This window comes from Myxocyprinus asiaticus, chromosome 9 (genome assembly GCF_019703515.2).
Source record: "Myxocyprinus asiaticus isolate MX2 ecotype Aquarium Trade chromosome 9, UBuf_Myxa_2, whole genome shotgun sequence".
Lineage (NCBI taxonomy): Eukaryota > Metazoa > Chordata > Actinopteri > Cypriniformes > Catostomidae > Myxocyprinus > Myxocyprinus asiaticus.
The window spans coordinates 52343204-52360859 of record NC_059352.1 but is presented as its reverse complement, the minus strand read 5'-3'; the positions used below and the strand labels follow the sequence as shown (position 1 = coordinate 52360859).

The following is a 17656-nucleotide window of genomic DNA, read 5'->3' as shown; positions in this document are numbered from 1 at the left end:
TCAATTGTGCGTCCTAAGTAGCATCACTCCACAATCGCTCGGAGCAGATAACTACAACACTACAGCTGAGGAACAGAGTTAAAACAGCAGTTATTTATAAACAGTTATTTATTTACTTGTTCGTTAAACTGTTGTATAAAAGCAATATCACACTCGCAATCGTGCTGTATTGTCTGACTGTGATAACCTGCCGTAACAGCACTCTTGCTCGGTTTAATATCACTGTATGTTTAATAAGACATTTTGACATGTCAGGCTTTTGGATTCTTGTATTATTTCGAACTAATCATGTAACACATGACATTATCACATGTGATGCATCCAAATCCAGACTTTTTTGGACAAGGTAAAATTATCCATGTTCAGGGTTGGGGAGTAACGGAATACATGTAACGGGATTACGTATTTAAAATACAAAATATAAGTAACTGTATTCCACTACAGTTACAATTTAAATCATTGGTAATTAGAATACAGTTACATTCAAAAAGTATTTAGATTACTGAAGAGATTACTTTGCATTTTATTGTCATTTGTTTCATTTAATATTTAGACTTTTCAGATGGAAAACATTTATACATATAAATGATGCGATCCAAAGTGCATTTGAACAGCGGTGAAACACTTTCTTATGATGTGTTACATTCATACGAGCAGACAGAGAAGTAAGTTTGAAGTAAGTTTGGAGCAGAAGAAATAGAAATAAACCTTGTGTAAATTGTCAGCTGTACGCTAAGATAAAATGCTATTTCTAGCCATTTTACATGCACATGTTACCAGACACGATCATATTTATTTATCAAGAAAATTCATGTTGGATCATAATTTCTTTTTTTCTAGTAAGACCTTTGATATTAGGGCAAAGATCATAATTTTTGTATTGTTTTCCTGTAAAAATATCTAAAAATCCTTAAAACAAGATCAATTTGATTAATCTTGTTTCAGAAACAACACTGCATAAGATATTTGGGTTTTTCAGAGAATGTATTTTTAACATGTGTATTTTGTCTTACTGTACTGGCAGAGTTTTTATAGTCAAAACAAGTGAAAAAAATCTACCAGTGCTGAAGAAGTAATCCAAAGTATTTAGATTACATTACTGACCTTGAGTAATCTAACGGAATACATTACAAATTACATTTTACAGCATGTATTCTGTAATCTGTAGTGGAATAGATTTCAGAAGTAACCCTTCCAACACTGTCCATGTTTATAAATAATAATCTACAGATATGGAAATCTCATTTCTGATATGTAACTCATTCAGTCTATGTAGAACATGACTGAGAAATCAAACAATGCTGACATGGAATACAGCTTATGAACTGATATTTTCCAAGCCAATTTGTGCCTGTAAATTTAGGAAATTATACATAATTTTTATTATTACTTTAAATCATTTCATTTAAAAAGGTTAGTTCTGATTCTGAACATCTAAAAAATCATATTTTTCCATCTCAAGAGCAAAGTAGCAGTGCCTAAACCATCGTAGACAAAATATGTCTCGACTCAAACTATAACCCCCCATATATGTGATTACATTTTAGCAGAGTAATTAGACTTAATTATCATCGGTGTTGTGTAGATTATTTCTGAAATGTAATCCGGTACTATTACAATTGCACTATTTAAATTTTAACCAGTAACAATCTTTTACATTACAGTTTTACACAATCTGATCTGATTACTTTTGGATGACTCATTGCATATTTTGCAATTAATTTGAATTGTAATTAGTCGCAATTAACACTTCTTTCATTAAACATTAGTAAAAACATACTGTATATACATTTTTAAACATAGATTACATTGGCAAGGCAAAGATGGCATTGCTGCAGGTATTTTTTTCCCCGTGTCTCTTTGAAAGTCAAGTTTTTTGTGCTCAAATGATGATCAGGACCGCACAGTCTTCAGTGTATGTTGTGATACCTGACTTCAGATTCTGGCTCAGTCCGCTAGCTCTTTTAAAATTTAGGAGCATAATTAGTAAACTACGCACTAGTTATTGTCGTTGACTGATTGGTTATGTGGTCAAGAATGTCAAATCTAATTACAAGTATTTTATGTTTGTAATCTGATTACATAATCCAGATTACATGTAATCCATTACAACCCAGCACTGTTTATCATTCCAACCTTTTCACTTTTAAACATGTTCTGTGTCAACCCAATTTTTCAGGGTTTAATTATGTGGTTAAAGCAGGTCAGTTGTCAAAAAATTTTAATCATGGAAAATATCAACAAAACAACATAATTTACAGTCAGAAATGGCAGCGTTTCCTGAGAGTGACCCAACACAAATGTGAAAACAACAGATAATATACAATCATACCTGTTTTGCTCCATCATAAATGTTCTTTGTACACATTCAGGACTCACAAACATACATATATCAGAGTAAAATCACAGTTGGACAGATGTGCAGTGTGAAAGTCAAAACTGACACTCAGTTCTGCTAAAAACATTAAAGGCTAAAAACAGACAAACTCGCACTGTAATTATCGGATTGTGCAGACATACGGCGCAGAAATACTCAAACTATCTATATGCTCAGCTTTTATATAACACTGTACACACACACACACTGAGGTTTGTTGGGTTTGTTTGTGGTGTCTGCAGTGATGGTGGATACCAGAGTTTCACCCACATCTGACCATTGCACTAGATGAACTTTCGTCTCTCTCTCTCCATTCTGAGAACTAATTCATTTGCTTCAATCTCAATCACAGTTGTTGAAGAGACATGAGTTTTAACACTAAACCTCTGAATGCCACTAGAAGCTCAACAGCAGCTGAAACATCATCAGATATTTTGTTTTCAGGTGCAGGCTGTAAGTTCTCTTAGTTTGATTCTGGATGAACTTGTTCTGCGGCTTTAGCACTGAACTTGGGAAAGACCTGCAAACGTTGAAAATATCCATCCACACAACACTGAAAATTATAAGGTGGACAAGACTGTATGGAACTCAACACACAGTCAGTGCTGCCATGTTTCTGTGTTTCCTGGGAATCCTAAACTTTCCCTCCACTGAAAAACGTCCACTACACACACACAGTACCAGACATGGAAATTACACAGCAGACCGGCCAAATCTAATTTCTCCTTGTATCACACACACACACAAACAGGGAAAGGTCAAAAGAGGTCAGATCTCTTAGAGATATGTCTAAGTGCAATATAGGACTGTTTTCCAGAAGAACATGCTATTGATCAGTTGCTGCTCACAAAACTTAATGAAGCATCAAAACAAAACAGCTTTGTCTCTTGAGCACATCTGTATATTGCACTTTGTTTTCAGGGTTATGTATCTTAATATATGGTACTTAATACAGTTCAACACAGTTTCCAATATTTAACCAAGACAGACATACACACAGTTGCAGCCGCGAGTGATGAGTGTTCTTTTTGCATGAGTCGTTTTTTGGTATAATCAATAGTGTAAAAATACGGGTATCATTAACTTTTATATATACAGTGCATTCAGAAAGTATTCACACCCCTTCAATTTTTTCCACATTTTGTTATGTTGCAGCCTTATGCTAAAATGCTTTAAATTATTACTTTTTCACATCAATCTACACTCCATACCAATAAATAAACCAGATCTTAATAAACCAGATTTTTGATAACTTTGCAAATTTATTAAAAAGAAAAACTGAAATATCACATTGACATAAGTATTCAGACCCTTAACTCAGCACTTAGTTGAAGCACCTTTGGCAGCGATTACAGCCTCAAGTGTTTTTGGGTATGATGCAACAAGCACACCTGGATTTGGGAATTTTCTCCCATTCTTCTCTGCAGATCCTCTCAAGCTCTGTCAGGTTGGATGGGGACTGTCAGTGGACAGTCATTTTCAGGTCTCTCCAGAGATGTTCGATTGTGTTCAGGTCTGGGCTCTGGCTGGGCCACTCAAGGACATTCACAGAGTTGTCCCCAAGCCACTCTTGTGTTGTCTTGACTGTGTGCTTAGGGTCATTGTCCTGTTGGAAGGTGAACCTTCGGCCCAGTCTGAGGTCCTGAGCGCTCTGGACCAGGTTTTCATTTAGGATATCTCTGTATTTTCCTTCAACCCTGACCAGTCCCCCAGTCCCTGCTGCTGAAAAACACCCCCACAGCATGTTTCACCATTGGGATGGTATTGCGCAGGTGATGAGCGGTGTCTGGTTTCCTCCAGACATGATGCTTGGAACTGAGACCAAACAGTTCAATCTTCGTTTCATCAGACCAGAGAATCTTGTTTCTCACATTCTTTCCAAGTGGGCTTTTATGTGTCTTGCACTGAGGAGAGACTTCCGTTTGGCCACTCTGCCATAAAGCCCGGATCGGTGGAGTATTGCAGTGATGGTTGTCCTTCTGCAAGTTTCTCCCATCTCCACACATGATCTCTGGAGCTCAACCAGAGTGACCATTGGGTTCTTGGTCACCTCTCTTACCAAGACAGTTCTCCCCCGATTGCTCAGTTTGGCCGGGTGGCCAGCTCTAGGAAAAGTCCTGGTTCTTCCAAACTGCTTCTATTTAAGAATTATGTAGGCCACACTTTTGTAGCCTTCCCCAGATCTGTGCCTCGACACAATCCTGTCTCTGAGCTCTACAGGCAGTTTCTTTGACCTCATGGCTTGGTTTTTTGTTCTGATATGCATTTTCAGCTGTGAGACCTTATATAGACAGGTGTGTGCCTTTCCAAATCATGTCCAATCAATTGAATTTGCCACAAAGTGTAGAAACATCTCAAAGATGATCCTGAGAAAGTCAAATCATTTTTATTTGTATAGCGCTTTTCACAACACACATCATTTTAAAACAGCTTTACAGAAGATCATGCAAAAACAAAAAATTCTTAGAGTGATCATTGTGTAGTTTGATTAAATATGATTGTAAATTGTGTATAAAAATGTAATAATTAAATAATAATTGCATTTATAACCCCAGTGAGCAAGCTGAAGGCGACTGTGGTAAGGAATACAAAACTCTATAAGATGTTGGTTAATGGAGAAAAATAACCTTGGGAGAAACCAGGCTCAATGTGGGGGCCAGTTCACCTCTGACTAAACAACATGAATATAATGCCAATATTAGTTATTTGTGTGCAGTGCAAGTTGTGGTTTAAAATGAGTAAACTAAGTATTAAGGGTCAGTGTTTAAACAAAGATTTTGTATGAACTGTAAGATTAATGACTAATGTCTTTGAAGTTCATCCTGGATTAACTGCAGAAGTTCACATTGATGCATTGTCCTTGTTAGTTGGCTGATGAAGGCTTTTATTGGAAATTAATTGTTAGTCTATGTATTCTATTTCAAGAGTGCAGTCTATCACTAGACAAAGGTGATGCAGGCAGAGATTAATGAAGTGCATCGCAGTTCAACCGGCAGGTCATTTCGGTGAGGTTTGGTGAGGTCTATCCTATGTCCAAGGTTCAGGCAGTGGCATAAGAAGTATCCGATATCTTACTGTTGGAATTGGCATCAGTTCAAGTCCAAGACTGAAGCACTGCTAGCACTGGCTGTAGTTTGTCATCATCACTCAGCGACACATAGCAGTGGAGTCTGACACGAAGCAGGAACGCAGCTGGATCTGGCTGGCTCTGGTAACTTCGAGATATGAATCTGTTATATGAAATTGTTCATATATTCCATTTCTCTGTAGAAATGAACATAGTTGGGAAGACTCAACCTTTTCTAGTATTTTTGACATAAATGAGAGATTTTAAATCGGTCTATAATAAGCTATGATTCTTAATAAGCGGTTTGATAACTACCATTTTAAAGTTCCTTGGGACATATCCTAAGGATAGTGAGGATTTAATAATATTAAAAAGAGGTTGTGAGATTATAGGGAATACCCTTTTTTTTCCCTCCCTTTTCTCCCCAATTTGGAATGCCCAATTCCCAATGCGCTCTAAGTCCTCATGGTGTTGTAGTGACTCGCCTCAATCTGGGTGGCGAAGGACAAATCTCAGTCGCCTCTGCGTCTGAGATAAGAATCCGCGAATCTTATCACGTGGCTTATTGAGCGAGTTACCACGGAGAAGTTGCACGTGTGGAGGCTTCACGCTATTCTCCGCGGCATCCACACACAACTCACCACGTGCCCCACTGAGAGCGAGAACCACATTATAGCAACCATGATGAGGTTACCCCATGTGACTCTACCCTCCCTAGGAACCGGGCCAATTTGGTTGCTTAGGAGACCTGGCTGGAGTCACTCAGCATGCCCTGGATTCTAACTCGCGACTCAAGGGGTGGTAGTCAGTGTCAATACTTGCTGAGCTACCCAGGCCCCCAGGGAATACCTCTTTTAAGAGCTTAGTTGGTATTGAATCTAACATACATGCTGTGGTTTTTGATGTTTTGATAAGTTTTGTTAGCTCTTCATGATCTATGACAGTGTATCTGTAATAATTTCATTTACAATTAGTGCTTTGGTAGAAAGAGATCTAATGTTTAGTAGCCCTACCTTTATATGATGTTTATCTTCAATTTTTGTTTGTTTTTTCAAGTTTAACCTTAATTAAAAAAATTCTAAATGATTTAGTGAGAGTTTTGTATTTGGTAGTTTGGTAAACAGACACAGTGATATCTAGGTGATACAGTCTCTATGTGTTGTAGTTTATGTGACCTGTGTGACATCTCAAGGCAGCTAGCAGATGGGATGCACCTGAGCTAAATTTCAATTGTCACCAATTCAGGTAACATTAATCGTTTCCCAAAGTCTAAGTGAGAAGTTAACTAATTGAAAGAACTAGTTTCCCCTCATAGGTTGCATATTCATTGCAATGGCCATTAAATCTCTTAAACGCTCCACAATATTAATCTGCAGGTAGACTGTGGCTATCCGCTTTCCTACAACAGTCGTGAAGCCATGTTCATGATTTGCATCAGAGCGTCAACGCCACATGGAGTGCCACTTTGAACTCCACATGAAAAGCACTTGCAGACAAAAACGACTCATTCTGCATTTTGGTGATAGTTAAGACTTGACTTGTTTCTATGGTAATTCAAATGCATCTTACAAAGGCAAAAATACTTGATTTCTGTCACAGGTCATATCTGGGCTTGTTTTGTACATCAAATAGCATTGAGAGGTCCTTTCTCCATAATTTTATCACTGACAAGGAAGTGCTGTTGTGTGTGTAGTGAAGTGTGCATCACTGTAATGACTCCGGGCAGACACATCGCAAAAGTTTCCACCCTTCCAACAAGTGTTTATGCTAGTTTATGCTGTATTAATGTTAAATGCTTTAATCGCGATTAAGAAAAATTAACTCGTTAAACTTTTTTAATTAATTTCATGCTGTAACACATTCATGGAAAGGAGGAGGCGAGAACCAGCTTGATAATATAAATAATAGTTTAATAATGGACTTAAACCAAAAGACACAAACACACACAGGTGTCGGACAGCTGTCCATAACTCTCTCTCTGTCGCACTGCTGTCTCCAGTCGGCCTTTATCCCTCTCGGGCTAATCAGCCTGATTAGGAGCTGGGTGTGTAGAATCACGACCCGGCCCTGCCCTCCACCCTGCCACTTTCCTCCCGCGTTCTCTCAGGCCGGGGAGCCCCCGGCATGACGTACATCCCCTCCCTTTCCCTGGGGGGGGGCGTGCCTTCTGCCCCGTCTGTCAGCAGGTGATCCCCATCTACCTGGATCAGGGGATGGGACAAGGGGAGGGAAACAAAAAAAAAATGTGGCACCTACACGCCGTAACGGCGAACGTGCCAAATTAACAAAAAAAATTAAAAAGAGAGGGAAAAGGCCAACACAGAGCGGCAGCGGGAGAGAGAGAGAGAATTCACTTGCCAGTTCTCCGATATGCCGTAGCCTGGTCCTCGGCCACTCCTCCACCCTCTGGTGGACAACAGCTGTGCCTCCCAGGGCAGATCGGAGGCAGTCCTCCGGCCCCTGGCGGACGGAATGCCCCGCTGCGTTTTCGGTGGACGGAAGGGTCTCCCCTGCCCCTGGCAGCGGTTCTCCCACTCCAGGTGGTCGGCCAGGAGCCCCTCCCTCTCAGATCTCGCTGCGTTTCAGCGGCTGGTAGGGGTCTCCTCCTCCCCTCCTGCAGTTGCTCCGTTGAGGTGGATGGTAGTGGCGAGGACTCTACTACGGCGCATCCCTCCTCCTTCCCGGGTTTCGGCACCAGTGTAACACATTCATGGAATGGAGGAGGCGAGAACCGGCTTTATAATATAAATAATAGTTTAATAATGGACTTAAACCAAAAGACACAAACACACACAGGTGTCGGACAGCTGTCTGTAACTCTCTCTCTGTCGCACTGCTGTCTCCAGTCGGCCTTTATCCCTCTCGTTCAGAAAATCAGCCTGATTAGGAGCCGGGTGTGTAGAATCACGACCCGGCCCCGCCCTCCGCCCTGCCACACATGCATTAACACATTCATTCTGACAATTCTAATATACATATACTGTATATTATTTAATTTCAAATATATTCAAATGTACTAATCATTTTATACCGAAGCACTGGTACTTTTGATATCACTACAAGATGATAAAAACATCCAGGGCTTTACTGAAAACATTTAGGGCTTAAGCCCCCATAGCCCACCCATAGTGCCACCTAGTGGTGCAACTTGGTTCTTACGGGCCCCAGTGCAAAGAACCCATTGGGCTCCTTTTTCTTGTTTTCACACTTCGAGATGGGGTGGGGGTTCCCCTCTGTCATTTTTCATTGCCCTTGCGCATGGTCGTTTTTTTATGGGTTCCCTTTTGGTCGGCCGTCTTGGGCCCCTGTCACCCCGGGCCCCTGCCCACCCTGTAGTTACGTCACTGGCGCCGCCCATAGTAGGGAGGAAGATTTTGTTGATTAAAAACTCAGTAGAGCATTAAAGGTGCTATTAGTGTTTTTTTTTTATTTTTATAAAATGGCATGCAGAAAATGCCTCTATTACCTGTCAAATATCACTGAATAGGTGCCATGAAATATCGCACCTGTCTCGTTAACAGATCTGAACAGTTTCTGCTTGTCAATCATTCTGCTCCCGCAAAACACTCTGGGTCAGATGGGTGAAATGTTTAGGGGGACCCGTTGCCCTCCATCTGCTCCAACACAATGGTCTCTGCTGTGTTTGCGCCATACCTGCCAACATCAGATTGTGGTTTGTATGAGCGAGGTACAGCAGCTGGTGGAGTCTCTGGTGCCCCCCGTAGGGAGTAGGTGCACTTAGCAGACTATGTAATATGCGTATAGGGAGCTGCAGTACCGGTCAATAACACTGCACTGAATATAAATACTACCAAGAAATTTATTCAGATGGTCCTTTACCATATCCTTCACAGTTTTAGCAATAAATGCTTTTTGAGTTATTAATTTAAAAAGTGTATATCCTTTCTTATGAGAAATTTTTTAAAAATTTTAAAAATATAGCTATTTTATTTCAATTATTTATCTTATTTATGTATATCTACATCTGTGTTGGTTTATACTGTATGTATTTAAAAAAAATTTTTTTTTACTTTATTTTAATTATTTATTTTTTTCCTTCACCTGTACTTGTCTTTATGACTCAGTGATAGTATTCATACATTGTTGGATCTGTGTAATTCCGTACATCTTATTGAACATTTATATTGAGCCTTCTGTTTTTTAATTATAAATCCATAGTTTTAGTTTTATGTGTAGACTTTTCAGAAAAATTTCTAACTTATATCCAGGGTTGGGGAGTAATGGAATACATGTAGCGGGATTACGTATTTAAAATGAAAAATATAAGTAACTGTATTCCATTACAGATACAATTTAAATCATTGATAATTAGAATACAGTTACATTCAAAAAGTATTTTGATTACTGAAGAGATTACTTTGCATTTTATTGTCATTTGTTTCATTTAATATTTAGTCCTTTCAGATGGAAAACATTTATACATATAAATGATGTGATCCAAAGTGCATTTGAACAGCGGTGAAACACTTTCTTATGATGTGTTACATTCATACGAGCAGACAGAGAAGTAAGTTTGAAGTAAGTTTGGAGCAGAAGAAATAGAAATAAACCTTGTGTAAATTGTCATCTTTACGCTAAGATAAAATGCTATTTCTAGACATTTTACATGCACATGTTACCAGGCACGATCATATTTTATTAAAAAAAATTCACGTTGGATCATAATTTCTTTTTTTCTAGTAAGATCTTTGATATTAGGGCAAAAATCATATTCTTGATAATTTTTGTATTGTTTTCCTGTAAAAATATCTAAAAATCCTTAAAACAGGGGCCTGGGTAGCTCAGCAAGTATTGACGCTGACTCCCATACCTGGAGTCACAAGTTCAAATTCAGGGTGTACTGAGTGACTCCAGCCGGGTCTCCTAAGCAACCAAATTGGCCCGGTTGCTAGGTAGGGTAGAGTCACATGGGGTTACCTCCTCGTGGTCACTATAATGTGGTTCTGGCTCTCAGTGGGGTGCATGGTGAGTTGTGCGTGGATGCTGCAGAGAATAGCGTGAAGCCTCCACATGCGGTAGGTCTCCGTGGTAACGTGCTCAAGTCACTTGATAAGATGCGCGGATTGACGGTCTCAGATGCGGAGGCAACTGAGATTCGTCCTCCGCTACCCGGATTGAGGCGAGTCACTACACCAGCACGAGGACTTAGAGCACATTGGGCATTCCAAATTGGGGAGAAAAAAAAAATCCTTAAAACAAGATCAATTTGATTTATCTTGTTTCAGAAACAACACTGCATAAGATATTTGGGTTTTTCAGAGAATGTATTTTTAACATGTGTATATTGTCTTACTGTACTGGCAGAGTTTTTATAGTCAAAAAAAGTGAAAATTAAAATAAAAATCTACCAGTACTGAAGTAATCCAAAGTATTTAGATTTGTGAGGAGGCAGGTGAGGAATGAGGATCTAAATGTAGCTTTTAATGGAAACCAAAGATAAACAAAGTACTCAGAATAAAACGAAACAAAACACGAGAAACCAGGCACAGAATGTGACAACACATGTGTAGACTGATAAAGAAACCAGCGGAAAACAAGGGCTTAAATACATGGGGGCAAACAAGGAACACCTGGGAAACAATCAGGGGAAAACCCAATCATAAAAAGAAACTACAAAAGGACTACAAACTAACAGGAAACAGGAGCTAAACAAGAATTTCTACAAAAGTCAACACAAAAACAGGGAATATGTGACAGAGCCCCCCCTTTTAAGAAGCGGATTCGTTACAAATGACATTTTACAGCATGTATTCTGTAATCTGTAGTGGAATAGATTTCAAAAGTAACACTCACAACCCTGCTTATATCAGTGTTAATTTAACAATCTGGAACGACTTTGCCGTGATACCATCTGACCAGCTTAGGGGACAAATCGAGTCCCGTATTGATTCGATACAGGACGCATCATTTCATATTTAAATACGGGACGATCCCGTATTTTACGGGTCGGATGGCAACCTTACTTACAGGTCTAATACATTCTCACGAGCAAAGTGTGGATGCTGAACATCGTGAGTTTATTGGGAGAAATTGTAAACTGGGAGTACAGTGGAGTACAGTGTGGAAAAATGGGAGAAACCCTTTAAAATCGGGAGTGTTGGTAGGTATAGTTTGCGCATGTCTTTGGTGTGCATGGTTTTGAAAAGAGAGGGCGTGGCTACATCAAGTAAAAATCATGTACAGCACCTTTAATCTGTTTGAAAGGACATTTAACTCGCTTTTAGCACCACACAGTGGACATTTCACCTCAGAACTGCAGTGAAACGTGTAATGAAGCACGCGATTGAATTTTGCAAAGATGCCACCACAGTCGCATAATTTTTAACGAAAGTGTATACTTTATAAATTATTATGACTTTACTAATGTGAAGATCAGATCACATTTCTTGTGGTTAATTCTCTAAAATGCATGTACATATGTGTTTATGTGTGTGCTTTTAATATTTCCATACTTCAGGGATACATTTACTGAGAAATGTCCCCAGATGTTTGCTAAATATGGTCAAACCTCCTTTTGGGCTCGTCTTCAAAAGCAAAAGTGGCTTGTTATAAATACAGAAAATAAAGTTTTTTTATAATGTTTGGGTTACAGTTAGTATGTAGTGATTATAACTAGCTTTAGTGTCCTATATTTTGACAGGTAAGCATCCATATATAAACTAGATATTTTCAGAAATGATAACACCACCATCATAATGAATTACAAGGTCCTCTAGACTCTCTGGATATGTATATGATGAACCAAATATACATACAAATCTACAGAAACATGTAAAGCATGTAAGTGAACCGCTGTTGTGTGGTTTCATACAGTTTTATAAGAAACATTTAGTTCACGTCTGTCACATAATGAGTTCCGGCTGGTTGTATTTGTACGATCAGATCTCGACTGAAGTGGAGAATTACGTGGGACCCCTGTAACCCTAATGATATGTTCCATATGATCTGACCCACATTCTGTTTGGATTTATTTTAGGTTGAGTGGAAACGAATTCGTTTGATGCCTATTAAAGTTCAGCTTCCTTTAAGCATGCTGGACTGATACTGAACAGATTATTACATAACAGAAGCGTTTGACACACACGATCCACAGCAGATTTTAAGTTTCCCGTGAGATCGTCCTGACAGTCTCCCGTAACCAGGAGCGTTCTGGGATCTTGCTCAGGAATCTCATCTGGTTTGATCCAGGAACATTTAGACTCTGGGATAAAACAGAGTGACCACTGAAGAAAAATATACATTTTACATTTAGAAGCATCGCCTACATTTCCCCACAGACGGAGCGAGCGTTTCATTAAGGGCCGCTGTGCAACAAACCAAGTTCGTTAGTGGTTTTGGCATGATTTCCCATGTTTAGGTGCATGTGTGTCCGTTTGCCAGCCTGTGGTTGTCGGGTGTGTGTTGTTGTTGGAATGTAGAAAGGGGAAGGACGTTACTCGATTTTCAAACCAATCACAAACTCTAGCAATGATCTGTGTGGGTGAATGTAAGAGTATAAACATGCCCGTGAATGAACGGATGACAGACAGAAGAGAAACGAAGAAACACTGCTGACATCTGTTGAGAGAAGAACACAAGACCTGAAGAACCATGAAGACTTTGATGCTCCTGAGTGTCTGCGCTCTGCTGTCTGTCTGCATGTCAATGGGAGGTGAGACGCATGTCTGTAAGAGGAGGTTTGAAGATGGTGATATAGACTGAGTGTTCTTAATAGTGTGCTGTATTTGTGTCTAGTGTCCACAGAGCCTGACAGTGCTGTTGATCCTGAGGTCGAAGTTGCTCCTACTGCTGCTGCCTCTGATTCTGCATCTTCATCTGCCTCCGATTCTAATTCCAGTTCATCTTCATCTGAGTCTGACTCTGCATCCGACTCTGCATCTGATTCGGCGTCTGATTCAGCTTCTGATTCGGCATCTGATTCTTCCTCTTCCTCGTCTGAATCAAACTCAGCCAGCGCTGAAGGTGAGAAACAAACGTCTTGTATGTGTCTCATTGATGAATGCTTATAAAACCCTGCTTTCGTATATTGCTGCATTCAGTTCAGCCTCTTTGATCTTATGGATGATGCACACAAAATTCATTCTACTTGTGTTTTGTGAAAGAGGCCCATAGTGTGTATAAATGTAGCTCAATGATAAGAGAGTGTTTTGTGTGTTTTCAGGCACTCCTGCGCCTCACGTGCTGCTGAAGCGAGATGTCGCGGCGTCACTGCTGCGGCGCCGGAGAGCAGGACCAACTGCGACCGATCTCACTCCACAACAACTCGAGAGGTCAATTCACACAAATACATTCACTTTATTCTGAACAATATTTTACATTTTAGTTTTAAAGCTGCCAGTCTGATGTGTTTACAAAAATAGAACTCATCATTGTTGATAATTCATTGATGATTCCTCGTTTATGTCATGATTCTAATGGGGATTTTCTCTTTTTCTGTCCCTCAGCTTGAGAGAAGTGTGTGAAGTCAATCTGGCCTGCGAGCACATGGCCGAAACCACCGGAATCGTGGCCGCTTACACGGCATATTATGGACCCATCCCATATTAACACGATCTTCAAAAGCAAACCCTTCCCTTAAGCTCATCGGAAATAAATAAAAAGCTATTTGTTGTTATCTTTGTGAGGAATGGGCTACATCACGGTTTTAAGCTTCGTTGTTTTATAATGGCAGTGATAGAAAATTTATTAATGCAATTAGTACAAAATTTCTCAAAGTGAAATTATTTCTATAGTATTATAGACAAACTCTTTGATAGCTGTGTAGTTCAAAATAAGCCTCTAGATTTAGGAATAGTTTTAATGATATTTGTTTGTGGTGCTGTGATAAAACGAATATTTTCCTGCTTCGAGATGAAAATGAGCTCTTAGATTCACTCTTTAACACTCAAATTATTTCCTCTGTATTGTACTGTGTGTGTGTGTGTGTGTGTGTGTGTGTGTGTGTGTATATATATATATATATATATATATATATATATATATATATATATATATATATATATATATCACCTGGGATTGTTCATTGACAAGTAACCTGAAATTGTTGACATTTTTGTGAGTAATGCATTTTACTGTTCTTTTATTGTTTTGTGCACATAATACTTGTATAGAATGTATGCTAAAACAAAATGAAATTAAATATTTACATATATATATTTATTGGAGAGTGTCTGGTTATTTATTTAGTTTTAGGCCTACAATAAGTGTTGAAAATTGTTTTAGTTGAATTTTTAAAATTTCAAGGCAATCTAATTAATTAACCAAATTATTTGTTATTCGTGCTGCTTATGGCTTTATATATAACCTTGTCCATCGCAAAAAATAAATAAATAAATAACAAAAAAAAAAAAAAAAAAAATTATGCACAAATTGCAAATTGCAAAAAACTAAACTAAATAGAGAGTATTTTGGTCTGATATGATTGCTCTAAAGGTCTTTCAGTGCAAGTCAGTCCACTCGGCGGCCATCTTTCGAAAGCTCCAGGGCAACTATTTTCTATGTAAACAAGTTTTAAATAGTACAACTCCTATTTATTTAAATGGGAAAAGACAGAAATCTCCAAAATGGTTGGTCAAGATTACGATCAAATAACATATTTCAAATCAACAGTTAAATCTGACAACAAATGTGTCATATATTGTGCTTCTTTAGCTCAGATCACGCTACAAAAAACTATTTTTCAGGCTGGTTCTGCTAATGCGCATGCATGTTCTCGAGTTGACTGACAGGCGATGTCTGTATCTTAAAGGTGATTGGCTCTTTTACCTGTAAGGCGGGACTTCGGGTTCTACACCCGCCATATTGGGTGTTCTGACGTCTCCCATCCATTTAAATACGAGTGTTCTGTCTCGAGCTAAATAGTCTTGATCGCACTTCCTTCACGTGAGCGCGCGTTTATGCTTCAGTTAAGATGTGAACGCGCCGCGCCGCAGTGTGTCGGTCACTTTAAACATTTTACTGCACAAATGGAGTTTCTCATCGGGAGTCCGTTCGCTTCTCCTGTCGGACAGCGAATCCGTAAGTGTTTTACAGTAACGATAGTTTATTTGAAGACAGTTTAGACTCACAGTCTTAAAAGTTTATTTTAGTCGCTTCCTTGAGTTCAGCGTTGCGGCGTGTTTTTTGACGCGCGTCGCGTCTGACACGCCATAAACACTCACTGAGAGATGCATTATAAATTACATATTTCAGTAAAGATTTCTGTCAGTTATATAGGCTGTTTCAACTTAGAAACTGAACACCTGAAGCAGAAAATGTCAGTATAATAATGTCTTTCAGTTTTGTCCTCTTTTAAATGAGTAAAATAGAAGTTTCTCTCAGACTGGGTTAGGTCAAAGGTTATACTGATATGAACGCGTTTACCATTGCAGATAATAAACAATCAGAGGAGTGGCGAACAAAGTTCATTCTGCTCAAAGTGTTTCATGTAACTTATAAACCTCTCAACTTCCTCTTTTGACTTTCACTATTTTCTCACTTTCATTCATTTGAATGTAACATGTATTTCAAAAAGAATGTGGCGAAAGCAGCTGACAGTCACATGAAAGTGTGTGTGTGTGTGTGTGTGTGTGTGTGTGTGTGTGTGTGTGTGTGTGTGTGTGTGTGTGTGTGTGCAGTGTTGTGAGGGTTACTTTTGAAATGTATTCCACTACAGATTACAGAATATATGCTGTAAAATGTAATTTGTAACATATTCCATTAGATTACTCAAGGTCAGTAATGTAATCTAAATACTTTGGATTACTTCTTCAGCACTGGTAGATTTTTTCACTTGTTTTGACTATAAAAACTCTGCCAGTACAGTAAGACAAAATACACATGTTAAAAATACATTCTCTGAAAACCCAAATATCTTATGCAGTGTTGTTTCTGAAACAAGATTAATCAAGTTCATCTTGTTTTAAGGATTTTTAGATATTTTTACAGGAAAACAATAAAAAAAATTATTATCAAGAATAATATCAAAGGTCTTTCTAGAGAAAAACAATGATGATCTGGCTAGAAATAGCATTTTATCTTAGCGTAAAGCTGACAATTTACACAAGGTTTATTTGTATTTCTTCTGCTCCAAACTTACTTCAAACGTACTTCTCTGTCTGCTCGTATGAATGTAACACATCATAAGAAAGTGTTTCACCGCTGTTCAAATGCACTTTGGATCACATCATTCATATGTATAAATGTTTCCATCTGAAAGGACTAAATATTAAATGAAACAAATGACAATAAAATGTAAAGTAATCTCTTCAGTAATCAAAATACTTTTTTAATGTAACTGTATTCTAATTACCAATGATTTAAATTGTAACTGTAGTGGAATACATTTACTTATTATGTATTTTAAATACGTAATCCTGTCTCTGTGTGCGCGTGTCTCTGTCTCTGTGTGCGCGTGTCTCTGTCTCTGTGTGCGTGTATCTCTGCGTTTGTCTCTGTCTCTGTGTGCGCGTGTCTCTGCGTTTGTCTCTGTCTCTGTGTGCGTGTGTCTCTGTGTGCGTGTGTCTCTGTCTCTGTGTGCGTGTCTCTGCGTTTGTCTCTGTCTCTGTGTGCGTGTGTCTCTGTGTGTCTCTGTCTCTGTGTGCGTGTGTCTCTGTCTCTGTGTGCGTGTGTCTCTGTCTCTGTGTGCGTTTGTCTCTGTCTCTGTGTGCGTGTGTCTCTGTGTGCGTGTGTCTCTGTCTCTGTGTGCGTGTCTCTGCGTTTGTCTCTGTCTCTGTGTGCGTGTGTCTCTGTGTGTCTCTGTCTCTATGTGCGTGTGTCTCTGTCTCCGTGTGCGTGTGTCTCTGTCTCTGTGTGCGTGTGTCTCTGTCTCTGTGTGCGTGTGTCTCTGTGTGCGTGTGTCTCTGTCTCTGTGTGCGTGTGTCTCTGTGTGCGTGTGTCTCTGTGTGCGTGTCTCTGCGTTTGTCTCTGTCTCTGTGTGCGTGTGTCTCTGTGTGCGTGTGTCTCTGTGTGCGTGTGTCTCTGTGTGCGTGTGCGTGTGTCTCTGTCTCTGTGTGCGTGTATCTCTGCGTTTGTCTCTGTCTCTGTGTGCGTGTGTCTCTGTGTGCGTGTGTCTCTGTCTCTGTGTGCGTGTATCTCTGCGTTTGTCTCTGTCTCTGTGTGCGTGTGTCTCTGCGTTTGTCTCTGTCTCTGTGTGCGTGTGTCTCTGTCTCTGTGTGCGTGTCTCTGCGTTTGTCTCTGTCTCTGTGTGCGTG

At 39.3% G+C, this 17656-nt stretch overlaps 2 protein-coding genes across 2 annotated transcripts in view; both read left to right on the top strand.

Annotated features, from left to right (window-relative positions):
• Nucleotides 1–5535: 5535 nt before the first annotated feature.
• bglapl (bone gamma-carboxyglutamate (gla) protein, like) lies at nt 5536–14620 on the top strand. Its single transcript, XM_051706962.1, has 5 exons — nt 5536–5588; nt 12957–13116; nt 13200–13427; nt 13627–13735; nt 13910–14620. The coding sequence occupies exons 2-5, from the start codon at nt 13056–13058 to the stop codon at nt 14010–14012; spliced, it is 501 nt and encodes a 166-aa protein (XP_051562922.1). The 5' UTR covers nt 5536–5588; nt 12957–13055; the 3' UTR covers nt 14013–14620.
• Nucleotides 14621–15317: 697 nt separating this feature from the next.
• LOC127446219 (target of Myb1 membrane trafficking protein-like) overlaps nt 15318–17656 on the top strand; it is a 27119-nt gene continuing 24780 nt past the window's right edge. The window contains exon 1 of the mRNA XM_051706969.1: nt 15318–15482. Within this exon, the coding sequence (XP_051562929.1) occupies nt 15362–15482 (121 nt within the window). The 5' untranslated portion in view covers nt 15318–15361. The remainder of the gene's footprint in view (nt 15483–17656) is intronic.